The 27,130-nt window shown below is 44.2% G+C and overlaps 1 protein-coding gene across 1 annotated transcript in view; it reads right to left on the bottom strand.

Moving 5' to 3' along the window:
• Positions 1-231: 231 nt before the first annotated feature.
• The window catches only part of BTBD16 (BTB domain containing 16), a 75,972-nt gene continuing 49,073 nt past the window's right edge, over positions 232-27,130 (bottom strand). Inside the window, exons 11-16 of the mRNA XM_038758313.1 lie at positions 18,118-18,209; positions 12,762-12,844; positions 11,689-11,766; positions 7,751-7,849; positions 1,956-2,144; positions 232-359 (exon numbers count right to left, since the gene is read on the bottom strand). Of these exons, the coding sequence (XP_038614241.1) occupies positions 291-359; positions 1,956-2,144; positions 7,751-7,849; positions 11,689-11,766; positions 12,762-12,844; positions 18,118-18,209 (610 nt within the window). The 3' untranslated portion in view covers positions 232-290. The remainder of the gene's footprint in view (positions 360-1,955; positions 2,145-7,750; positions 7,850-11,688; positions 11,767-12,761; positions 12,845-18,117; positions 18,210-27,130) is intronic.

The raw sequence follows: 27,130 nt of genomic DNA, 5'->3' as shown, positions 1-27,130 counted from the left end.
CACTGTCAGTTGTGGTGAGTGGAATTAAAACTGAAAGGAGGAAAGACTCTAAACTGTAACCACCTTGTAGGGGGAACGTGTCTACTGATTCTATCATATTGTACTCTCCCTAGCTCATAGAACAGTGCTCTGCACACAGTAAGCACTCAATAAATATAATTGATTGATTGAAAGGATGGAGTTGCTCGTTTTCAGGGTCAAACTGTTAGCAGACACTGAAGCGGGTTGCAGCTTTAATGTGGTCTTTAATGCTCCGTGCTGAGGCCACTGTTCCATGATCATGAAGAGCCTCAAGATACCGGGAAAAGGATGGCGAATGTCACGTAGATTGGAACAGTCGTGATTCGTGCTTTCAAGACCTAACCATGAGGCAAAAAGCAAGAGACTTTGAGGATTTTTCAGACAGATGGACCGATGATCAAGCTAGGTGCCAATGACATTCATCTACAGTCACGTCCCGTTTCATTTCCCGGCTGCTGCCTTACCCTGCAAACCACTGTCTACAGACTGCCCAGCCCCACAGCACTTACGTATATATCTGCAATTTATTTATTTTTGTACATTAATGTCTGTCTCCCCCTCTAGCTGGTGAGCTCGATGTGGGCAGGAATGTGTCTGTTTGTTGTTGTACTGTACTTTCCCAAGCATAAACAGTAATCTCTCAATAAATACGGTTTATTGAATGAATGCCTCCAACTGGAAGGCTACCACCCAATTTTGTGCAGTCAGAGGCTGCATAGGGGAGCATAGGGGAGGGGAGGCTAGACTGCAGATGCAGAAAGGAGCTAGGGACATTCCCCTTAGTTAGGTGTACATTTTGTGCTGTTGGTTCTGTGGGAAGAGCACGGTTCTGGAAATCTGGAGTCCTGAAGTCTAGTCTGCTAGCAGGGGAATGCCTGCTGGGACTATGGCCTCAGTGGTGAAGGTTTCTGACCAAAGAACCCCTTTCCAACCAGGGCATTCAGTGAGATGGATAGGATGAACAGGAATCCTAAAAAATGGCTGGCCAACATGGGTTGGTAGGCTGCAACAGCTACTAAGACAACCTCCCACCGGGTTAGGGAGCTAAGACCCAGCATTGGTGCTATGTTGTGGCCGCTTTGGCAATAAAGTGCTCCTGTGTGTAAAAAAAAAAAAAAATCCCCGTGCACTTCGTGGTAAGCTACAGTCCTGGCCACTTACTCTTTCTCCCAGTGAGAACCTGACAAACAGGAGGAGAGAGTGCAAACCACTAGCACTGTAATCAGCTCCTTTCTGCAGGTTCTCGTCGTGAAAAAGGATCAAGGTTTATGCTTTGTTCCTGATGGGATATGCTTCCATTTTTATGTTCAGCCATTGCTCTTGGTGCTAATTCTTGTTAAATTAAATGGAAAAGTTTCCCGTAGTATACAAAACTATTGTATCATATTGACAAGCAAGCGGGCATTTTACCCATAGTTTGCCATGCTGAAAATTAATTGGACTCTATTCTCCACAGTTGGAAAAGCATACTGTCACGAAGTCCAGGAATGAAGCACTCTTTGGTAGAGTTTCAAAAGAGAAACAGAACAATTCATTTTTTTTTCTAAGCCTCAGGAAAACAAGGCTGAGAGGAACTCGGTAAAAAAAATGATCTAAAATAAATGCACCTATGCTGTCTCGGAACTGTTGTTGTCGATCCTGTACGACATTTGCAGTTACTTTGCTGAGAGGAAGGAAAGATGCTGTGCTGCAGACATTGTGAGGTGAACCCATTATGCAAACAAGAATTTTCAAAGAAATAACAGCTTTGTCATCATTTCAAATTAATTGTTAGTAAACTATGGGGCAGCAATGTCCTTGAATTTTCAGGAACACTATCACCTCCAAGCCCATATCCCCTTGTATCTGCCATACTAGATTCCTTTGTGCTTTACAGTGAAAACACAAATTAAAAACTGAGGGACATGATGATCCAGAGAAATGTATTAACTTACTTGGCTTCTGCAGGATGGCTTCGTAATGCCAAATTTTTGAGCGATCTGATAGGTGCTGAATTCTTGCCATTTCCCATCCATCAAGGCCTGGGCTCTTATTTCATATTTCACTTCACGTTCATGTCTCATGCTTACAGGACTACGCTCAGATGTAAAGAAGGATAATATTGGGTCTGTGTATTTGACTCTCTGAAAAAGACATTGCTTTAACTCAGTGATAAATATGCAATGGAGATTACCTATGCTTAACATAATTTATATTAAGTTTTTCTATTTATAGCGCAATATCTACAGATCTTCAAAAAGTGAACATTTTGATTCTGGGACTTGTTCTGAATAGAAAGTGGCATAACTGCTTTTACTTGGCTTAGTAAAATGCTTTCTTTTTTTTATTCAAATCTTGTAGCCTCTTATCTAGGAGAGGTGGTAGCCACGTTAAGATCCATAAACTAAAGGTTTTTGATATTTCTAATGACTGAATTCTGAATCTTTTCAGATGTTAAGTGGAAGAGCTGGAATTAGAACGCATGACCTTCTGACTCCCAGCTCCGGGCTCTGTCCACTAGATCACGGCTGCTTCTCCAAGTAGAGCTGACTTGCAGTAAGCGCTCAATAAATACGATTGATTGATTGATTGATTGACTGATTGAAGGCAGAAGGAAATGCAAAACTGTAGAAAAGGAGGAAGGTCAGGACTGGAAAGATAGATTTTTGAATCACTTGTGTAGAGACGATATTTGAAGCCGTGGGAGAGAAAAAGTTCTTCATGTGAGTGGTTGTAGATAGACCCAGAACTGAACGTTGAAATTAGTTAGAAATTGGTTAGAAATTAGGAGGCAAAGGGGGAGCCTCTTAGTACAGACCAGAGCACTGGATTTGGGAGAGTAGAGGTAGACTATGGGTAGAATATCTATCTATGAACAATACAGCTATATATATTGTATGTACAATATAGGCAGAAGCCAGGACCCTGACCTCAGGAGCTGAAAGTCTAAGTTGGGGGGATAGACATAAAATCGATCAATCAATCAATAAATCATGTTAATTGAGTGTTTACTGTGTGCAGGGCAGTGTACTAAGCCCTTAGGACACAACAATAAAACAGACACATTCCCTGCCCACAATGAGTTTACAGCCTAGAGGATAATAACTTACAAAGAATGAAAGGTAATAATAATAACTATGGCATTTGTTAAGCATTTACTATGTGCCAAGTAATAATAATAATAATAATGGCATTTATTAAGCGATTACTATGTGCAAAGCACTGTTCTAAGCGCTGGGGAGGTTATAAGGTGATCAGGTTGTCCCATGGAGGGCTCACAGTCTTAATACCCATTTTACAGATGAGGAAACCGAGGCCCAGAGAAGTGAAGTGACTTGCCCAAGGCCACACAGCTGACAACTGCCGGAGCCAGGATTTGAACCCATGACCTCTGACTCCAAAGCCTGGGCTCTTGCCACTGAGCCATGCTGCTTCTTCGCTGATTAGTACTGTTCTAAATGCTGGGGTAGATACAAGATAATCAGGTTGGACACAGTCCCAGTCCCACAGGGGGCTCACGGTCTTAATCCCCATTTTATGGATGAGGGAACTGAGGCACAGAGAAGTTAGGTGACTTGCCCAAGGTCACAAGCAGACAAGTGGCAGAGCTGGGATTTGAACTCACATCCTCTGACTTTCAGGCCTGTGCTCTTTCCAGTAGGCCATGCTGCTTCCCGACTGGTAACGAAGTAATAAAATGGCAAACCAAAAGCTTAAGAGGATGATCCCCAAATTAGCTCTCCAGACTTTTCTGAGCCATCTGGGACTGCCTGGTACATCTGTACATATGTAAATATCAGGATAAATCCCAAGGACACAGAAGGCGCTCTTTTTCGGGCCTGGCTGTCTCATACGCAACCCAAGATTAAATTTTCGGAGCAGCCCCCACAAGCCTAGCTGTTTGACTGGCAGGAAGAAAGTGGGTGGAGAGAGACAGAAGGAAAGAGAGCGAGAGAAAGAGAGAGAGATGATGGGGAGGTGGTTGGGGGGCTGAGGGAGGGAGAGGACATGCATAACTGAAGCTGCCCCTTCTTTGCCTTAGCTGGCAGCTGGCCTGTAGATCGAAAGTCCTACTGCCGCAGCTGCCGAAACCCCGAGCCCCCCTTTGCGGTTCCGGGATGCCAGGGGGCTGCACCGCCCACCGGCCCCCCACGCCCGAAAGCCTGGCAACAGAAGCATCTGCAGTAATGCCAGCCTGGGGCCGGAGCCAGCTGCTCTCAGGGGCAGGGAAGAGGGGTGACCTTGGCTTCTCTCTCCAACAGCCAACGCTGGCTGTTCAAGGGGAAGATTCATTCATTCATTCAGTCGCATTTATTGAGCGCTTACTCTGTGCAGAGCACTGTACTTGGAGAGTACAATTTGGCAACAACTAATAATAATAATGATGATGGTATTTGTTAAGCGCTTACTATGTGGCAAGCACTGTTCCGAGTGCTGGGGTAGATACCGGGTCATCGGGTTGTCCCACGTGGGGCTCCCAGTCTTAATCGTCATTTTACAGATGAGGTAACTGAGGCACAGAGCAGTTAAGTGATTTGCCCAAAGTCACACAGGTGACAAGTGGCGGAGCCAAACCCTACCCAAGAACGGGCTCACAGTCTAGAAAGGGGGAGACAGACAATAAAACGAAGCAAAACAAGTAGACAGGCATCAATAGCATCAATATAAATGGAATTATAGATATATACACACATCATTAATAAAATAAATAGAATAATAAATATGTATATATACACAAGTGCTTTGGGGTGGGGAGGGGGGTAATAATAATAATAATGACATTTATTAAATGCTTACTATGTGCAAAGCACTGTTCTAAGTGCTGGGGAGGTTACAAGGTGATTAGGTTGTCCTATGGGGGGCTCACAGTCTTAATCCCCCAGAGAAGTTAAATGACTTACCCAAAGTCAAACAGCTGACAATTGGCAGTCGGAATTTGAACCCATGACCTCTGACTCCAAAGCCCGTGCTCTTTCCACTTAGCCACGTAGAACAGAGGGAGGGAATCGAGGCAATGGGGAGGGAAGGACGAGCAGAGGAAAACGGGGGCTCAGTCTGGGAAGGCCTCCTGGAGGAGGTGAGCTCCAAGTTCCAAGGCGGAGATCATAACAGTGAGTGTAAACTCATTATTGGCACGTGTCTACTAATTCTGTTGTACTTTACTCTCCCAAGCGCTTAGTACACTGCTCTGCACATAGTAAGTCCTCAATAAATACGATTGATTGATGAGTAAAGGGATGATTTTGGATGTGTAGCTGGGTGGGTCTGTAAGTGAATCTGAATGTACAAGGCATGCTCATAATTTTTTTTATATATTTCCTTCCTGCTCTCCCTGTTGCATGTAAAATTATGCGTGTTAATTGCTCTGCATGGTCAATGAGATGCATGCATGATTCGGACGGTCTCCAGATTTTCTTCTACAGAATGGTCAAAAACCACATCTCAGCAGGGATCAGTGTAATACCCCAAGACACTTTTAGGTTACATTTATACCCCAACAATAGCCCCTCTTTCTCCCCCTCCTCTACATGCAACCTACATTACAACAACATACAACTCTACATTGCCAACATAGGCATCGTGATTCTCAGATAAGGTTATCTTGGGCGCCAGGGATTGTTGACACACTCTCAGTGGTCAGCAGTAAAATTCAGCCACTACAAAGGATTCTCTAAACCAGAGCCATCAACCATTTAAAAGCTATATTAACATTTTAAAAGTTCACTTCCATGTTCCTCGGACAGGTGTTAATTCAGCTAAGGGCTATGTTTTCACCAAATGGCAGTGCCTTGGTTCAGGTACTGCAGTTTCATTACATCATATATTAATTAAATTATAAATTAATTGATGACGGAGACCACGTCTTTGCCTTTCATTTCATACTCCTAAACACCTAGGAGAGTGTTATTACCACAAGGCTCTGCTTAAATGAATGGACAAAGTGTGTGTGTGTGTGTGTGTGTGTGTGTGTGTGTTTCATGGTACCTGTTAAGCACTTAAGCACTTAGTACAGTGCTTAGTGTACAGTAAGCGTTCAATAAATGCTACTGAATGAATGAATAAATGAACTAACTTCGTTCCAGGCATTGTTCCAAGTACTGTTAGATAATAATAATAATGGCATTTATTAAGCGCTTATTCTGTGCAAAGCACTGTTCTAAGCTCTGGGGAGGTTACAAGGTGATCAGGTTGCCCCACAGGGGGCTCACAGTCTTAATCACCATTTTCCAGATGAAGGAACTGAGGCTCAGAGAGGCTCAGAGAAGTTAAGTAAGCTCCGCAACATTGCCAAGATCCGCCCTTTCCTCTCCATCCAAACCGCTACCCTGCTCGTTCAAGCTCTCATCATATCCCATCTGGACTGCTGTATCAGCCTTCTCTCTGATCTCCCATCCTCATGTCTCTCCCCACTTCAACCCATACTTCATGCTGCTGCCCGGATTGTCTTTGTCCAGAAACGCTCTGGGCATGTTACTCCCCTCCTCAAAAATCTCCAGTGGCTACCAATCAATCTGCGCGTAAGGCAGAAACTCCTCACCCTGGGCTTCAAGTCTCTCCATCACCTCGCCCCCTCCTACCTCACCTCCCTTCTCTCCTTCTCCAGCCCAGCCCGCACCCTCCGCTCCTCCGCCGCTAATCTCCTCACCGTTAGGCCTCGTTCTCGCCTGTCCCGCCATTGACCCCCGGCCCACCTCCTCCCCCGGGCCTGGAATGCCCTCCCTCTGCCCATCCGCCAAGCTAGCTCTCTTCCTCCCTTCAAGGCCCTACTGAGAGCTCACCTCCTCCAGGAGGCCTTCCTAGACTGAGCCCCTTCCTTCCTCTCCCCCTCGTCCCCCTCTCCATCCCCCTCATCTTACCTCCTTCCCTTCCCCACAGCACCTGTATATATGTATATATGTTTGTACATTGTTTATTACTCTATTTATTTATTTATTTTACTCGTACATATCTATTCTATTTATTTTATTTTGTTAGTATGTTTGGTTTTGTTCTCTGTCTCCCCCTTTTAGACTGTGAGCCCACTGTTGGGTAGGGACTGTGTCTATATGTTGCCAACTTGTACTTCCCAAGCGCTTAGTACAGTGCTCTGCACACAGTAAGTGCTCAATAAATACGATTGATTGATTGATTGATTAAGTGACTTTCCCAAAGTCACACAGTTGACAATTGGCGGAGCTGGGATTTGAACCCATGACCTCTGACTCCAAAGCCCGGGCTCTTGCCACCAAACCACGCTGCTTCTCAAGGTAATCAGGTTGGAGAGCATCCCTGCCCCACATGGGGTTCACAGTCTTCATCCCCATTTTACAGTTGAGGGAACTGAGGCACAGAGAATAATAATAATGGCATTTATTAAGTACTTACTTAGGTGCTTACTTAAGCACTTAATCACTACAGAGAAGTGAAGTGACTTGCCCAAGTCACATAAGCAGATAGGTGGTGGAGCAGGGATTCGAACCCAGGTCCTTCTGATTCCCTGGCTTGTGCTCTAGCCAGTAGGCCATGCTGCTCTGTGTGTGTCTGTGTGTGTGTTTGTGTGTGCTTATCTTTTCATTTGTCTTTGTTTTCTCTTTGCTACGGTCTCACATTGTCTTTCTTGACTTGTTTGTCTCTCTCTGCTTCTCTCTTATCCTTTCCTGCCTTTTTAAATTGAGTTTTTATGGCATTTTTTTCTATTTGCTAGGTATTCTTCAGCCCAGGGGAGTAACTATTTTCAAGCCGACCGTTCTGAAACTCTAGTATGTCTTACCTGCATGTAAAAGCTGTAGGATGATGCTTCATGTCTGACTGCCTTAATTTGAAAGAAGAACCCATACAACGAAACAATTTCCGAGCAATATTTTGGCTCCTAAATAGTATTGAACAATAAAATTAGACAACATAATCCAGAAAAATTCTTAGTAGCTATAATCAAAAGAACAGTCCCCTAGGATAAAATGGGAATTATTTCAAGGTAAAATTACTGACAGAATTTCTCATTCTGAAGTTGTAAAAAAAATCACAAAAAATCAAATATATAGTACTTCAAAGGATTTGATAGGCCAGAATTCATCCAAAAATATCATTTACAGTATTATGAACCAACATTCATCTCTGTGGAGGAAAGGATTTAACTCAGCAGTAATACTGGATACCCCATGGCTTCCAGACCTCTAGGAATAAAACATCTTATTCCAATTATATGACGCTTTCTTCCAAAATGTCTCTCCCTTGTCTGAACCCCTTGCTGTTGGGGTTTCTGATTTCATCACATGGAAGGCCACATTTTTATAATGTGATTAACTCAGTTTGTGGTGCACTAATAACATTTATGTTCTTAGCTATTTGATTTCAGCATGTGTGACCGTGTGGGCATTGCTAGATCATCTGAATTTCAAAAATCACTAAAGAGCCCTAAAAAGCCACCAAATCATACAGTCATATTATTTGAAGTATAGCTTGGAAAGGTGGTCCAGGAGCCATCAAATTCAGGCTTGATCAGATCAGTGATGGAGGAGTTCTTGCTTTTTTTTGCTGTCTGTCTCCCCCTTCTAGACTGTGAGCCCGTTATAGGGTAGGGATTGTCCCTATCTGTTGCCGAATTGTACTTTCCAAGTGCTCAGTACAGTGCTCTGCACACAGTAAGCACTCAATAAATACGACTGACTGACTGAATGAATGAATAATTCCCACCTCTGATTCCATGAATCCTCTGATCTCAAGATTTGGGAGGATTTTTTTTTGTTTTGTTTCAGTTTGCTTTTTTGTGGATGTCCTGTTTAGTTACACATCTTCTGAAGGGGCCTTTCCCAGAAAACTTAAGTGAACACTGAAGCCAACAACTGAAATCCAACCAATATAAGTGTCTTCTATGAGTTACATGACCCCTAAATTGATTCATTTTTCTTTCTTCCAGGTCACAATAATAATAATAATAATAATAATGATGATGGCTTTTGTTAAGCGCTTAGTATGTGCCAAGGACTCTTCTAAGTGCTGGGGTAGATACAAGGTAATCAGGTTGTCCCAAGTGGGGCTCACAGTCTTAATCCCCATTTTACAGATGAGGGAACTGAGGCACAGAGAAGTTAAGTGACCTGCCCAAAGTCACAGAGCTGACAAGTGGTAGAGGTGGGATTAGAACCCACAACCTCTGACTCTTAAGCCCAGGCTCTTTCCACTAAACCACACTGTCCTAGCCTCTTTTCCAGAACCTTTGAGGGAAGCAGCATAGCCTAGTGGATAAAGCACAGGCCTGTTAGCCAGGTAACCTGAATCCTAATCCCAGCACTACCACTTTCTTGTTGTGTAACCTTGGGAAAGCCCCTTAACTTCTCTGTGACTCAGTTTCCTCAACTGCAAAATGGAGAGTCAATACATTCTCCCTCCTAATTAGAAATGTGAGACAGGGACTGTATCCAGCCTGATTAACTTGTATCTGTCCCAGAGCTTAGAACAGGACTTGACACATAGAACTTAACAAATGCCATTAAAAAAACCCTTAAAATTTATGCAACTAAGCCTCCTAGAGCACTTTTGTGCATATTACGTTACCAACTTGTACTTCCCAAGCACTTAGTACAGTGCTCTGCACACAGTAAGCGCTCAATAAACTTGATTGAATGAATGAATATCAAAATTTATATACGTTATTATTTAAGCATGTCTTTCATTCATTCATTCAATCGTATTTATTGAGTGCTTACTGTGTGCAGAGCACTGTACTAAGCGCTTGGGAAGTACAAGTTGGCAACGTATAGAGACGGTCCCTACCCAACAATGGGCTCACAGTCTAGAAGGGGGAGACAGACAACAAAACAAAATATATTAACAAAATAAAATAAATAGAATAGTAAATATGTACAAGTAAAATAGAGTAATAAATCTGTACAAACATATATACAGATGCCGTGGGGAAGGAAGGAGGTAGGGTGGGGGGGATGGGGAGGGGGAGAGGAAGGAGGGGGCTCAGTCTGGGAAGGCCTCCTGGAAGAGGTGAGCTCTCAGTAGGGCTTTGAAGGGAGGAAGAGAGCTAGCTTGGTGGATGGGCAGAGGGAGGGCATTCCAGGCCAGGGGGAGGACGTGGGCCGGGGGTCGACAGCAGGATAGGTGAGAACGAGGCACAGTGAGGAGGGTAGCGGCAGAGGAGCGGAGGGTGCAGGGTGGGGTGTAGAAGGAAAGAAGGGAGGTGAGGTAGGAGGGGGCGAGGTGATGGAGAGCCTTGAAGCCCAGGGTGAGGAGTTTCTGCCTGATGCGCAGATTGATTGGTAGCCACTGGAGATTTTTGAGGAGGGGAGTAATGTGCCCAGAGCATTTCTGCACAAAGGTGATCCAGGCAGCAGCGTGAAGTATAGATTGAAGTGGGGAGAGACAGGAGGATGGGAGATCAGAGAGGAGGCTGATGCAGTAACCCAATCGGGATAGGATGAGAGATCGAACCAGCAGGGTAGTGGTTTGGATGGAGAGGAAAGGGCGGATCTTGGCGATGTTGCGGAGGTGAGACCGGCAGTTTTTGGTGACGGATTGGATGTGAGGGGTGAACGAGAGAGCGGAGTCGAGGATGACTCCAAGGTTGCGGGCTTGTGAGACAGGAAGGATGGTAGTGCCGTCAACAGTGATGGGAAAGTCAGGGAGAGGGCGGGGTTTGGGAGGGAAGATAAGGAGTTCAGTCTTGGACATATTGAGTTTTAGATGGCAGGCAGACATCCAGATGGAGATGTCTTCCTTCTAACTGTAAATGATTTTGTGCCTGCCTCCCCCATTAGTTTGTAAACTCCCAGAGGCCAGAGATTTTAATCTCCTTTGCACTGTACCCAACTGTTTAGTTTCTGTGCTCTGCACATCATTGCCATCATCATCATCACTGGTATTTATTGAGTGTTCACTGTGTGCTGAGCACTGTACTAAGTGCTTGGGAGAGCACAATACAAAAGAGTCGACAGATAATGTTTCTTGCCCACAGTGAGCATTCCATTCCTAGCTTGGGCAGTGGCTAGCAAATGGAGGATAATCTGCAACAAGTCAGAACTCACCCATGCTGGGCATCCACAGCATGGGGGAGAGAGTTGAGGGCGGAGACTCAAGTTTGATGTGTGGCAGGAGGCAGTGGTAAGACACTTCCATATTTTTACCAAGAAAACCCTATGTATATACTACCAGGACGATTGCAGATGGAGAGCGGGGCGTTCTGGGAGAGATGTGTCCGTGGTGTCGCTACGGGTCGGAAATGACTCGACGGCATAAGACAAGACTTTTCTGTTCCCAGGTTAGGTCAAAGAAGGTTATGGTCAAGAGCTTAGAAGTATTAGTCAGTATGCTCACAGACATGAAGGGAAATATCATCTGGACCATCGTGGAGAAATACTCCCTTTCACCCCCAAATTTCCTATTCTAGTGATTACATTGACAAAAGTAAAATTTTATGGGAAAAAAGGAGAGCATTGTCTGATATCTAAGGACAAAATTTGATCCGAGCTGGAAAGATTCCCCCAACTTAATTCCCAGGGAAATGCAATTAGTAAGGATAGATTTTTTTGGTGCTTGAAAACACTGCTTGGTATAATCTGAGAATCTAGAAAACATCTGTCATTTTACAGGAAAATGATGTGATTCATAAATTTCCAGGAACATGCATTATTCACACATAATATGTGGGCACATCAGAGGCGAGCATCTCAGACCACATTGTTTAGTTTACTTGTTACAAACCTCCTTAATTAACAGACCAAATCTGACAGCTTGAGTGGAAAAATCTCTTTGGAATGCCATGTCTCCACCATTCTCAAGCTAAAAAGCAAAATATAAATAGTGTTAAAAGGTGACGTAATACTTTCTCATGTTTTTGCCCTGTTCTGTAGCCAACGAGACAGGCCTCAAACTATCAGACCACATAGCTCCATGATGGTCTTATTTATAAGCCACAGACTGGGTCTTTTCATCTCCCAAACTGGTTAACATTGTCTTTAGAATCTGGGACTCTCTTACACGATGAATCATTGTGGTGTACCAAAATTTTCGGGGAGTAGCTCAGCAAATCATCCACTCACACGGTATGAGTGACACCTCCTGTCTCCAGCTGCTGCCAGAACAAAGCCATTTTTCAAGGTAGCAGTGCCACCACAGCAGAGTTGTGCCCTTACACGTTTTACCTTCCCACAACCTCCGATGCCTGCAAGCTCGGGCATCTGCTCCCGATTCTGATGTTTTAGCAGGTACAGGGGTTAAAATGCTTTCTGGTAGCCCACAGAATGAATTTAGTTGATACCGAAGAAGGTGGTGGCTGAAATTTTGCTCCAAAAAATTCTATTTCCCTTGCTTAAAAGTACTAAGTACAACCAATCCCTCTAGATTGTAAACTAGTTTTGGCAAGGAATGTGTCTGTTTATTGTTATATTGTACTCACCCAAGCGCTTAGTATAGTGCTCAGTACACACTATTGATTGACTACTAGGATCCACCTTCCTCCAGAAATCAGAGACACATGCTTTATAAAACCTGTGGAACTGCCTGCGCCTAACAAGTTGTGGGTTTTTTGAACCTGTATTCAATCTCCCTGCTGCTGAAAGGCAATGTAGTTGGTAGGGTGAATTCCATTCCCCATATTCCAATACCTGCCCCTATATCTCCTCAGGTGTGAAATCCAGCTCAACTGTGACCTCAAAGACCCAGATTCCAATAGGGTTTCCAATTGAAATCCCATCCCAAGAACAAAAATTAGAAAGGTAATAAATATGTTAAATTACGCCCTTTTCAAAGCAGGACTTAAAGGCCGATCAACTCACTGCATGGTAATGATTGGACAGAATCCGGGTGAGCCATGTTTGTGGGAAGAAGTTAATGTGCCTTAAATCCTCCAGGTGTTTACCTTGGAAGCAAAGAGAAAGCGCTTGTGAAGGCTTTATTCATCGTCAAACCCAGTGAAGCCGTATTTTAATAGAAAAACAAGACAGCGCGTTGAACGTCTAGTTTCAAGTTACATTGCTGAAACTGAAGTAAAGTTTATGCCGACTTCATAAACTTGATTCTGGTCATATCTGCCTAAGCAACTCGAATATGGAATTTGTAAATTTGTCCTGCATGGTAGGAGTGCCGCTTTGAGAAGGAACTTTTCTAAATTGGGTCTCAGTCCCCAGAGGGCAGTGGTTTTGAGGATGCTGGGGAAATCATTTTTAAACCTGTCAGTCTTCTGGAAGTCGGATGGGCTAATTCCATGACTAATATTTTACTTCTAGACAAAGTGCAAGACAGCGAAAGTAAGGACTAAAGAATAAACATGATTCATCTGTTTGTGTCTTATACGCTTTGGGAATTAATAGCAACTAGTACATTCAGCAGAACATATTAAATATTTCAATTGCTCCCCAGCAAAGTTCATTTTCATTTTTTAGCTTTGGTTTTCTCTTTTTAGTGAATTTTAGCTATTCCAGGTGTTCCAGGTGTTTGCTGTATATCCACAGCTCAGAGAAATCCCTAATGTTTCAGTGGTTTTTCTGAAACCATGTGCAGCATCCTGACCCTTGGTGGTGATTAGGAGAGATGTTTCTATACTGATAAATCACTTAACTTTGGGCAGCTAAACAAGTTTACTTGTGGATTTATTTCTTCAAAAAAGGCTAATAGATTCTAAAACCCTTTCATCTATTTGGGCTGTTTTAAAACAGCCTTGTGAGAAATTTCATCTCATAGAAATGTTATTTCAGCCACAAAACTGGTACTGGCCTCTCTGATATTCATCCATGTTTCCTGATATTCAATTCATCATGTTTATTGTGCACTTACTATGCATAGAACACTGTACTGGCCGGAGAGGGTCAGTTTTACATTTCCATTGCTGTGATAAACTTGGGATGAATTACTGAGTGGGTGGGTGATTTGGGGGAAGTGGGATGTTGATGGGATGGGCAAGGAGAAAAATAAAAAGAGCTGGAGAGGGAGAAGAAGAGGAGGAGAAGGATGAGGAGAAAAGAAGGAAAGCAGGGTGGCTAAGTGGAGAGAGAGCTGGACCCGGAAGTCAGAGGACCTGGGTTCTAATCTTGATGCTGCCACTTGTCTGAAGTATGACCTTGAGTAAGTCACTTAGCTTCTCTGTGCCTAAGTTTCCTCTTCTCCATCAAATGGGGATTAAATCCTACTCCCTCTAGACTGTGAGTTCCATGTGGAAAGGGACATTGGGAAGCAGCGTGGCTCAGTGGAAAGAGCATGGGCTTCAGAGTCAGAGGTCATGGGTTCAAATCCCAACTCCGCCACTTGTCAGCTGTGTGACTTTGGGCAAGTCACTTAACTTGCCTCAGTTACCACATCTGTAAAATGGGGATTAAGACTGTGAGCCCCCCGTGGGACAACCTGATCACCTTGTAACCTCCCCAGCGCTTAGAACAGTGCTTTGCACATAGTAAGCGCTTAATAAATGCCATCATTATTATTATTATTGTCTAACTTGATTATCTTGTATCTATCTACCCCAGAGCTTAGAACAGTGCTCGGCACATAGTAAGTGCTTTAAAAATGCAATAACAATAATAGTAATGACAACAATAATGAGAGAAAGAGAAAGAGGAAGTGATGGAGGGGGAGAGGAGCAATGGGAAAGTGGGGACATGAAAAGGGGAGGAAAAGAATGGGGAGGACCAGAGAAAAGAAAAGACAGCACTTGCCTTCTCTGCTCAGTGTCTCCTCCTCCTTCACCACTGTTTCCACAACTCCCATCATCAATTAGCTATGTGACAATGGCACTGGTACCAGCCCAGAATGGACCAGGCAAGCCAAGGCCACTACTGCTCGGGGGTTGCAAACTCAGGGCCTCAGCAGCCAGTGGCTCCAGGCTGGGAAGAAGGCCAGCAGCAGAACAGTCCTGCTTCTCTTTTTCCACAGCCTCCACAGCAGGGCCAGAGCTGCCTCACCACCTGCCTCATCGCTAGCACATCTCTCGGACGGTCAGGCTGAACTAGGGATGAGGAGGGTGGATGTTTCGTCCTCATGGACCCCCAGAGCTGGGAGCAAAGGAAGTCTTTGGCTTGACCCTGGAGGTTGTGAGGGTGGGAGAAATGCTGCAGGGTCCAGGGCTGGGAGCAGTGTCTGTCAACACAGGGCAATTAGAAGCAGATGCCTGGGCTCAATTTTTTTAATGGTTTTTATTAAGCAATTACTGTGTGCCAAAAACTCCTCTAAGCGTTAGGGTAGATACAAGATAATCAGGTTGGACACATTCCCTATCCCACATGGGGAACACAGTCTAAGTAGGAGGGAGTAGGATTTAATCCCCATTTTACAGATGAGGTAACTGAGGCACAGAGAAATGAAGTGGCTTGCACAAGGTCACTCAGAGGCTCAGAGGATGTGACAGAAGTGGGATTAGAACCCAGATCCTCCGACTCCTAGGCCCATGCTCTTTCCACTAGGCCAGATTGCTCTTCCAAGTCCCTTTCTGACTTCATGGGATAGAGTGGTTCAGGTTTATATACCTGTCCACCCTGCCCAAATGTCATTGGCCTTATTGTGTCCCAGTGCTTAGTACAGTGCCTGGTACATATTAAGCTCTTAAATACTATTATTATTATTATTATTATCTTTACTTGTTTGGTGCTAGGCCCATGGAGGTGGTAGGGACCCTTTCTACCCACCCAGAGCCAGCGCTTCTACATTGTAGATGCAAGTGAGAAGAGGGACTGTGGAAAAATTTGGGCGATTGCTTTAACAATACGGAGAACAAGTTACACAAACAAATGGAGATGATTCTGTCTGTTTTTGCTTTTTAAATGATATTTGTTAAGTGCTTAGTTTGTGCCAGGCCCTGTACTAAGGCTCTGGGGTAGATATAAAATAACCAGGTTGGACACAGTCCCTGTCCTACATAGGACTCAGTCTTAATCTTAATTCTTAGGAGAAGCAGTGTGGCTCAGTGAAAAGAGCACGGGCTTGGGAGTCAGAAGTCATGGGTTTAAATCCCAGCTCTGTCAATTGTCAGCTGTGTGACCTTGGGCAAGTCACTTAGCTTCTCTGTGCCTCAGTTACCTCGTCTGTAAACTGGGGATTAGGACTGGGAGCCCCATGTGGGACAACCTGATTACGTTGTAACCTCCCCAGCGCTTAGAACAGTGCTTTTTACATAGCAAGTGTTTAACAAATGCCATCATTATTATTATTATTAGTCCTCATTTTACAGATGAGGTAACTGAGGCACAGAGAAGTTAAGTGATCTGTCCAGTGTTAACTGACATGTTAAGTTACATGTCCCCAGCCACGTGGGAGTTCCAGTAAATAGCCCAGGAAAGATCACACAGATCACACAACAGACATGTGGAGGAGCTGGATTTAGAACCCAGGCCCTCCCAAGCCCATGCTCTATCCAATAGGCCTCCCTGGGAATTACTGTGAATCAACTTTCAAAAGGAATTTATGGCAACCAGGAGCCAATCAGAGGTCAGGGGCACTCCATTGCTTAGAGCAGGGTAAAGGGCCATAAAGATTATAGAGTGAAGGGAATCAGGGTCTTTATTCTAATCCAGAAAAAGGGATTTCTGGAAGTTAGGTCACAATACTTAGAAGGGAAAGAGCTCGAGAGAGCAGGTGAGAATTTTAAGGACAGGGGGCAACCAGTCAGAGTTGGTGCCAGGAGAGGCGGCTTGTAAAACATGCTTTCATTGGGGTAATCTGAATAACAAAAATTGCCCAGAAGCCCTTTATTGTCAAAGGAGACATGACTTTTCAAGCAGAATCCCATGGAATATCTCAAAGCAGTGAGTTTCCGCATTCATGGACTGGGTGCTGTAGGCTACCTAGGGAGGAATCATTCTTGTACTAGGTGCTGGGGAAAGCAGGTTGTACCTCAATTTTCTCCTACTGGTGTGGTGCTGATGTGGTGTGGTGGCCAGAGACCTTGCATTAGGAGGGTGTTGATTCTGGCCTTTTAAGCTCATTATGGACAGGGTAAGTGTCTTCTACTTCTGTTGTATTGTACTCTCCAAAGAGCTTAAGACAGTGCTGTGCACACAGTAAGCACTCAATAAATACGATTGATTGATTGATTTTATTTTGTTTCCAGGAAGACCTCCAGTGGAAGCCACTGGACTTCCCTCTTTGGCCACGGTAGCTGGGATCAGAGAGCGTGTTGAGAGTGGTGGCAGCTTGGTAGTAAGAAGAGGAAGGGGTGTCTAGCCTTTTTCTGTCTCTCCTCTTTCTCCTCAGAGGAAGAAGCAACCACTGCTACTGCCACTTGAGCTGAACTGTCTCCCCCTGGACTGCTGCAGTTTTCCTGGTACAGCCAGAATTCCATGCCTTCAGCCAGGCTGGGAGCTCCATTGAGTAGCCCAGGAAGGATCCACTCAGCTTAAGTGGCATGACTGCCATCAGCTTTCAGTCACATGCCCCCTCTTGTTTTCAGGTAGAGGGGCAGAGGTAGGGATGGTGATTTTTACAAGTTGCCACCGCCTTTTCCCTTTGTCATCCCCCCATCTTCTTTTCCCCATCCAATTTTTTTCATATCTTTTCCCCTCCTCCCCATCGATCAATCAATCAATGGTATTTATTGAGTGCTTACTATGTGCAGAGCACTGAACTAAGCACTTGGGAGAGTACAACAGAATTAGCAGACACTTTCCTAGCTCCTATCTCCTTCCCCTCTTGTCTTCTTTTCTTTTTCCACCTTCTTCCCTTTCTGGGGCTTCTCTATTTTTCCTCTTCTTCTCTTTTCCCCTCTCCTCCCTCTCTTTTGGTTTGTTTTCTCTCTTTCTGCCTTCCTTCCTCTGCCGGTCTCCAGCCTCTTTTCGGTCCTTTCCTCTGGAAGCCCCAAATCTGGTCATCTTGGATCCAAGCCCATTCATTTACATCCCTGAATTGTTTCCCAAATGAAGATCGACTAGGTCTTCCCTATGGGCATCTGGGCAATGCCCAGGCCCAGGGCAGGCCCACCCTCTGGGGGCTCCACCGTTTTAGACCAACTGCTGGTTATCTTTATTTATTCTATTTTCTTCTAAACCTTAGACATGTGAATGTATGCTCATTTTCCCAGCTAATGTGGAATGTCCTCAGGATGTTTTGGGTTCTCCCAGTCTGTGATTGGAGCTTCCCAGTCAGCGATGGAAGGGAGAAAAATGCCTGCAAAAAGATAAGAGCTACGGATACATGTGCATTTTAACTTACTTGATGTAATGCCATGTAAACGCAGGCACTGAAACACAGACATGTAGCTCTGTCCTGTCTCACGTTCCAGAAAGGCACATCTCTTGGATAAGCTTAACAAAGACACACACAAGATGAAAGATCTTGTTTAGTTTCCTTTAAAAATGTACTTTTCTGAATCAGTCAGTGAGCAATCCAGCTCTTGCTATTCATCTATCAGTCAATGTGCTTAATGAGCACTTACTGTATATTGAGCACTGTACTGTTTGCGACTGTACAAAACAATTGCTCCTGCCCACAAGGAGCTTACAATCTAGAGGGGGAGACAGACATTAAAGTTAATTTTGGATATGTATGAAAATGCCGAGGGGATGAGGGTGGGATGAATGTAGATTAAACATGTAAATACAACCAGCAAGGTACTTATAAACTGGACAAAGACAAAGCAGCTGAAAGGGGACTAAATCCTATACACTGTATCAATGCTTTCTGTCCATCTGGAAGGTCTGGACTATTTGCATTAGTTTAGTTCTGTCTGGAAGCAGGTTACCAGCCTAGATAACCTTCCACAGGTCTAACATTCACCAACATCATCACCAACACTGCCCTCATCTTCAGGGAATTTTACTGCCACGCCATGCAGAGCAATGTTCCAGAACCTCTAAAACGGTCAACAGTCATATCAGGACAGTTAGCATCTAAGCTAGGAAAATATTTCTGAAGGGAGGAGATTCTTTTAAGAGCCACTGCCATCAGCAAACAACTATTCAGAGCTCTCCAGCTCTGGTTCCAGGACAAGCATTAGTGAGGAATCTTACCTCTCTCCTCATCCAGGCGCGAGTCCAGAAATCAACAGTTTGGGGGCCCTTTTGGTCAGACAATGCATTAATAATACTCATCAAGGTACTAGGGTTTGCCTTTAAAGAACAGACATGTCCCTCAGCCTCAGGAGCTCCTAATCGACCAATCGTTTTAGTGGGACGAATGACAGCGGAATTTGACAAAATGCCAATTACTCCAAACAATTCTCTGGTAAATGGTGGTGGGTATTCCCGTTCTCGATAAGCCTCAGGCGAAGTCTCAGAACCTATGGGAAATGTTGCATTCTTTTGTTTCTCATGTGCCCTTTCAGGTCCTCTCAGCACCTCGATTCTGCAGTAACATTCGGAACACTTTGGACCCTTCTTTTTCTTTTCTAAATGACCAGGCTAGTGGAAAACTAGTGATTTGGGTTCAGATGGAATTGTTTATCGATCACTAAGGGGGGTAATTGAAAATGCTGCAGGCCCAAAGGGCAAAGATTCAACATTTAGCAGGGGAACAGATTGGTTTCACTATTTTCATACTCTAATCCAGATGGAAATTGGGTTCTGGTTGCGAAAAATCACACACACTCACACACACACACACACACACACACACACACACTCAGAGCTAAATGTAATATATTTTCCAACAACATGTTTCGTTAGCTGGTACTTTTGAAAAATGATGGAAAACGGCGCCAGATTTTTCCAAGTTTCTTTGGAAACACAAAGTCATTCAAAGAGACAGGTCCCTTCAAGGAGCAGCCAAGGACACTTTTAGACGAGTTTCCATGAGTCAGGAGGAGTGTCCAAATCACAGACTGTCCCAGTTGTGTCAAGTGCATGGGGGCCCAATCATGCCACCCTCTCCCAGACCACGGTTGCCAACCTTCCTACACGGCTTTGAGATCAAACCAGCAGGTCTAGACTCCATCAGAAGGGATCTGAGCAACGTGGGGAGAGATGTGGGGAGAGTGAAAAGGTCAGGGGATTGTCCTGAGGGAGAGTCCTTCCCTTTTAACTGTACCATATGACAAAATAGCAGGGATCACCAACAGAGCTCCAGACATTTGGACTTAGCAAACAGGGACCTCTCCACAAAACACTCATTTTAACTCTGTGAGGGTTTAGGTGTAATCATCCTCCACATTTGAAGATAATGCCACTGAATTTTACTCTGAGCCCAGAGGCCACACATTTCTGCAAACCAATCAATCAATGGTATTCACTGAGCATATGCTGAATGCAGAGCACTGTGCTAAGCGATTGTATTCGGGACTGAGAAAACAGAAACAATTTCACTGAAGAACCAGGGGGCTCAGTGTGGATTCGTTTCTCAGATTCCTGGGAGGTTTTGCACACAAGTCAAATGCCCACTTAACTTGTTCTTGGGAAAAAGGGACTCTAGGAATTACTGAGAAAAATAGAGGGACGACAAACCCGTGTTATGACTGCGGTCATACTTCATAGCCTGGCTTCAGGAAAGGCTGTTGATGTCCACTTTTTACTAGGATAGTTAAATCTAATGACTTACTGAGCATCTGGAATTGATTCTGCCTCCTCTCCCAGGATGCAGACAGATGGCACCAGGCAAGCAGAAGTCCCTTGGCATTGATTTGTCATTGTGCCACCCATGGGCACTAAGCTACTGTGGGATGGATATTCACCCTGCCAGTGGGTAGACTCACCCACCGGCTGGAGCCTTGAAGGAGGATGAGCTGGAACTTGTAAAAGCCAATCCCTCCACCTCAACCATCCTCATTTTTGGGGTTGGAAAATTGCTGCTCCCCAGATTCCCCACTGAAGCTGGGCCTACAAAGCCTCTTGGGATATCCACCCAAGGAAACCCCTCCTGAATCAGCAGAAGTGTGTTGGAAGCTGTTGCTATTTAATATCTAGTCACCAGGTTGCCCTAATCTACTCAAAGAACGGCTTTGTTTTCTCTATTTTCGGATTCAGTCTTTCTGGCAGCAACTTAACTGGCATTTAGGGTCATGCTTTGGCTGATCATTTAGGCCTTGCCAGATCCGAGAGATAGAAGAAATTCTTTAAGGCTATGAGCACAAGGTCAAGCAAACCTTCTTGTCCCCAAAAATGGAGTCCCCGGACTCTCTTCCTGGATTTATGTGACACTTTCCTTTTAAACTTATGGCCTGTGCCTCTCCGTGAGTTTGTGCCTAACTGCGCCACTGACTTGCTGACCAGCTTGTAAATTTAGAGGCGGCTCTCAGCTTTGACCTTCTCATTTCCCCCTTCCCTGTCATCCCCTCTTGAATCCCTTCGTAATTGCCGCAGAGCTCCATGACCAAGACTATCTCACCCGGCCCTTTAATTTTCGTAGGCAGTTGTCACCAGTCGCCTTTGTAAATGTTCCTGAAAATTGATGTATCTTGGCAAAAGCATCCAATGGAAACACACAGCTGTTTCATTTTAACAAATGGTCTGACTCCATATGAGCTAAAAACATTTCAAAACAAAGCACCACGCAAGGGGCGGTCAAGAATGATGGTCAAAGGAACCCTGATGATTTGCAAAAATGAAGATGATGATAATGCTATTTGTTAAGGGCTTACTACGTGCCAAGCACCCTACAAAACCCTGGGGTAAATGCAAGATAATCAGGTTGGACACAATCCTTGCCCCATATGGGATTCACAGTCTAAGGGGGAAGGATAAGAGGTATTGAATCCCCATTGTATCCATGAGGAAACTGAGACACAGGCATAGAGAAGTTAAGTGGTTTTCCCAAAGTCACCTAGCAGGCTAGCGATGGGGTTCGGATTAGAACCCAGGTCATCTGACTCGCAGGCCTGTGCTCTTTCCAATAGTCTTCTCAAATGCTTTGAAATCTTTCCTTTTAACGTTGGTTTTCCAGCCACCATGTCACGAGTATCATAAGGAGGCAAAGTTGGACCTGCAATAGACAGGATGATCCCAAGCTCATACCATATGATCCAGAGTCCAACAGCTTAACTGGAAGAAAAGGGGTGTTTATGCTGTGGAGGACAGAGAAGGAAGAAATTAGGGGAGCAGATATGGAACCTTAATCAAGGGGTGGATGGATGGAGGGAGGAAGGGAAAGGAGAATCACATCAAAGAAGGACATCAATTTTCTGTGTGGGGACTATCTGCAGGAATAGGGAGAGGTGAGAACTAAGAGGAGAAGTAAGGAGAAAAGCACCAGGGAAGAAAAAATTATGGTACTTTTAAGTACTTAATATGTGCCAAGCACTGTTCTAAGCATTGGGATAGATACAAGTTGATCAGGTTGGACACAGTGCCTGTCCCACATGGGGCTCACAGTGTAAATCCCTATTTTAAGAGGAGGTAACTGAGACAAAGAGAAATGAAGTGACTCTTCCAAGGTCACAGAGCAGGAAAGTGGTGGAGCCGGGATCGGAACCCAGGTCCTCCTGATTCCCAGGCCCATGCTCTATCCATGAGGCAACACTGCTTAGTGAAGAGAAGTAGAGTGGGGAATGAGTGCTGAACTACTTTCAGTAGATATCCCAACCTTGGCACATGCTTGAGGAAGCTGCTGTCCTTGGGCAGAAGATATTTCCTTGGCAAACCTCTCAAGCCCAGGATGGTTTCCATCTTGGTGGCCTGCTCCTTCAGGTATAAAACATGTTAGCCACTTAGTAGGAGTCCTGCCTATCTAGAAGAAACTCTGGGAAGGCAGTGGTAGAGGTCAAACTGGGTGCTGAAGGCCAGATCCATCACAGTCTGGGGAGTGTGCCAGGTCACAATATTGTGGAGTACGCCAGGTGTGTATAGTCATGGTGGATCACCCTAGGAGGTCCCTATCCCAGGGGAAAGGTGAGCCTACCCAGGGATTTGGATCCCTGGGAAGGGAGAAGGGGAGGGTTAGAGCAAAGTCGAGAAGTGGGAGAGATGAGGTGGACCAGGAATGAAGCACAATGGCATGAACAAGGAGCCAGGAAAGTTGGAAGGAGAGGGACATATTGTCCACCCTAACAGAAACGTCCTGTCATTTCCACCTCACTGGCAGACTTTGGGGAGGATCTGATAGATTGGGCTTGAGGATACATTGTTGGTTCTAACCTCAATGAGTCATGGTATATTTTCCCATGCATAGTATGGTAAAAGAACTAGAGACACAAGCCGAATTACACTTGTGTGTACGTGTGTGTGTTACAATTGCCCAAGATAGCCCAATTCCTCCATTTCTTTTCAACCCAGAGACAGCTCACACTCTTCTTTGTCCCCTTTGCAGAAATCTCATGGATTACTGTAGCTTCTTCCTTCCCAATCATCCAATCAAACAGTAAACAGAAATATCATTGATTCACTGTGACTTCAAAAAACTAGGAACCATGAGCTCCCCATCAGCTTTCACTCCCCTATTCCTTTTTGTAGGCATTCTGGTGAAAGTGCCAAGTACAGTCCTCCATCAAAAACACCCTAACCTTCTTTCAGCCTGCCCATTCCTCGGAGTGGTAATAAGCAGCATCACTTACAGAGTTGTAAGGTTAATTCTTGGCTAGGGCTTCTGAATGGAAAGAAGCCAAATAAACCCAGCTTCCCTCCTCATGTCTCCCCTCTGCTCCTACATTCTCTTTAAGATGACCCAACTTGCTTACCCACAAAGATTAATCCCCAACATGGCCCTAGGTTACAATTTACCAGAAGGCTACGTACAAAATTTGAGTCATGCCATTTGGTTGCATACAGCGCTAGCTTTCATTCATTCTATGGTATTTATTGAGCGCTTTCTGTGTGCAAAGCTTTCTGACTGCTTTTATGTAAAAGGTTTTTTTTCTACTTTTCCTTCTCCCCAGCATAAACTTAAATTCTACTCCCAGCCAGTTGATCATTCCAAGAGTATTTGCCTCTCTGTTATTGATACCTTTACATAGGATGCTGCTCTTTACATTGAGTATAAATCATTTGCCCTCACTGACTTCATCAATGTGACTCTGGGCCTTAGTGGGACAACTTATTCTGAAATCACAATAAGTGGAATCCTATCTGTATATCCTACATACATGGGTACCATCATTTCTCTCCCTCAAAAAAGGCCATTGGACTGTGTATGGACTCCCTTTTTGGCTTCCAAGTCTGCAGCACTTGGGTGCGGGGTGGAAAAGATTCTTCCAGAATGGTGGGTCTAGTAACTAGGTCTAAAGGTCTAACGCCAAGTTGTACTTTTCAAGCACTTGGTACAGTGCTCTCCCACTACAGTAAGCGCTCAATAAATACGATTGACTGAATGAATGAGTGAATAAAGCTTTTAAGTCTAGAGCTTGGGTGTCTAAAGACCTCTTCCATTCTATATATAGAGATGGCTGTCTTTGCATCAACTACAGTCACCTGGCATATGAACTATTCAGCTGAACATAGGGGATCATTAAACCTCCATCATGTGATACACAGTCATAGTCATCCACTCAGTTCTTCCATGTGTTTTAACTATGCATTCTGGATAGAACTAATGCTATCTTTAAATAATGCCCAACATCAAATGGCATCATCAGTCATCATCAATAGCATTTGCTGAGTGCTCACTGCATGCAGAGCACTGTCTTAGTATTTCCCTATGCCACATGGGGGTCAGAGACTAAGGAGGAGGGAGAACAGGTACTGAATCCCCATTTTTCAGTTGAGGTAATAACTGAGGCACAGAGAAGTAGAGTGTCATGGCCGTGGTCACCCAGGAGGCAACCAGCGAAGCCAGTATTAGAAGGCAGGTCCTCTGACTTCCAAACCTGTGCTTTTCCCCCTTGACCATGCTTGCTTCCCAACATTAAACTTGGAAACCAGACTAACAGAGGTTAGACATTGACTAATGCTGATTAGTACTGACTGACTAGTATTTAATGCTGACTGGATGTTTAATCCAATAACAATTGAACATCAATCCAAGTTGAGGGGGCAAATCGAATGAAAGTAAATAAATATAAAGGAAAGCCGGAAAAAATGGACTCTCGTATATTATGGCTTGGTGTGACATAAAATGACTCTAAATTTGATGATGAGTTGACCATAAATGGATGGGACTCCATGTTCCGTTCAGGTTTAAAATGCACATTGCTTTTTCCAAGGTGGTTTGCCTGCTAAATGGCAAACAGTTACAAAACTAATGCCCAACTAGCTACTGTCTTGCAAAATGATTGACAGAAAAGGATAAGCTCTCAAGCCAGCCCTTAACCAAACAAGAACACTGTAAATTACTGGTGATAAATGAAATGATAATAATAATAATGATGGCATTTATTAAGCGCTTACTATGTGCAAAGCACTGTTTTAAGCGCTGGAGCACTGTTCAAAGTGCTCCATAATGATATGGAATCTTGGTAAGCAAAAGAGAAAATAGAATGCCATAGATATGTTGCAATTTCAGGAAACCTGAAAAAAGTTGTTTTCAACACTCTTTTGCACAGACTGCTCTCAGCCAGTATTTTCTTTCCCCTGACTCACTGAAGACAGAGTTGTGACTGACGTGATTGAGAGAAAAATGTCTGGGATCATTTTTTAGGATTTTTTTAAAGGCTGGAAATGTAAAGTATCCCACAAACTGGAAAGACAATTGAAAACTGATTCTTGTTTGCCTGCCCTTAGCTGAAAATGTGAGGAAAAAAACTGAGGCCAGCCTAGCTAGTGAGGCTTCAACTGGGCAGCCGACTGGGTGGGAATGTGACTTAGATTTTAGATTTTTCATATCTTTCTTGAAAAATAATTTCAACAAGTATTTAAGTACACAGCTAATAATACACCAATCATTTCCTCTAACACCTGCAGAAGTTTCCTGAAAGGGTGCCAGAGGAGCTATGCTTAATAGATGTAGTCACTCTAGAGTTGAATGGCTACACTGAAGTGGCAAAAGAAAGCTGCAGCTTGTCTGCCTAACCTGCAGCATGAAGATTCAAATAGCATATTCAAGGACATGTCAAGGAGATAATCGGAAGGAGCTGCAGGAAGAGAAAGCCCTCTAGACTGTAAGCTCGTTGTGGGCAAGGAATAGGTCTGTTTATTGTTATATTGTAGTCTCCCAACTATTTAGTACAGTGCTCTGTACACAGTAAGCACTCAGTAAATACGATTGACTGAAGGAGAAGACCCCTCTAAACTGTAAGCTCCTTGTGGGCAGGAAACATGTTTACCAAAACTGTTATATTGTACTCTCCCAAGTGCTTAGAACAGTGCTCTGCACACAGTGAGAGCTTAATAAATATGACTGAATGACTGATTGATTGATCTTAATCAGTAGGTCCTGAGATTATGATACTTGTAAAAGATCAATATAACTGCCAATGTGACCACTGGGAACATCTCCTAATTCTCTCCCATGTGAAAACCAAGTACAGGAACCCACTTATACTGATTTATCTCCTGTGCAAAGGAGCTCCTTCTGGAATCTCAGCAAAGATTTTGAGTGCTCCAGGGCAGGCTTAACATGGTCTTCAATGTAATGACATTTATTGAACACCCCCTTGGTGCTATCCTCTGTATTAAAGGTTTGGGAGAGTATAGAAGACTGCAAGCTGTATAATAGACTGTAGACCAATCAAATCAATCAATTGTATTTATTGAGTGCTTACTGTGTACAGGGCACTGTACTAAGCACTTGGAGAGTACTACAGACATATTCCCTACCCACAATGAGTTGAAAGCTTCTTTTAGGCAGGTATTGCACCTAATAACTCTATACTGAACTGTACTTTCCCAAGAGCTTAGTACGGTGCTCTGCCTGCAGTAAGCACTCAATGCCTTGATTTCTTCATCTGCCTTCTTGCTGATCTCCCAGCCTCCTGCCTCTCCCTGCTCCAATCCACACTTCACTCTGCTTTACGAATTATCTATCAACAAAAACGTTCGGTCCATGTCACCCCACCCCTCAACAGCCTCCAATGATTGCCCATCCACCTCTCCGTCAAACAGAAACTCCTGACCACTGGCTTTAAAGCAGTCAATCAGCTTGCCCCACCCTCACTGATTGCTTACTACAGCCCAGCCTGCACATTCCGCTCCTCTACTTCCAGCCTACTGTGCCCCAATTTCATCTATCTCAACACCAACCCCTTTTTCATATCCACTCCCTAGCCTGGAAAACCTTCCCCTTCCATATATGCCAGACCCCTACTCTCTCTACTTTCAAAACATTACTAAAGTCACATCTCCAAGAAGCCTTCCCCTATTCAGGCCTCTTTTCCCGGCTCACTCTCCCTTCTGCGTCATATCCACTTGGACCTGTGACCTTTGGACAT

The sequence above is a fragment of the Tachyglossus aculeatus genome, chromosome 16, assembly GCF_015852505.1.
Source record: "Tachyglossus aculeatus isolate mTacAcu1 chromosome 16, mTacAcu1.pri, whole genome shotgun sequence".
Classification (NCBI taxonomy): domain Eukaryota; kingdom Metazoa; phylum Chordata; class Mammalia; order Monotremata; family Tachyglossidae; genus Tachyglossus; species Tachyglossus aculeatus.
The sequence above is the reverse complement of the archived record's forward strand: the minus strand, read 5'-3'. Positions and strand labels throughout refer to the sequence as shown.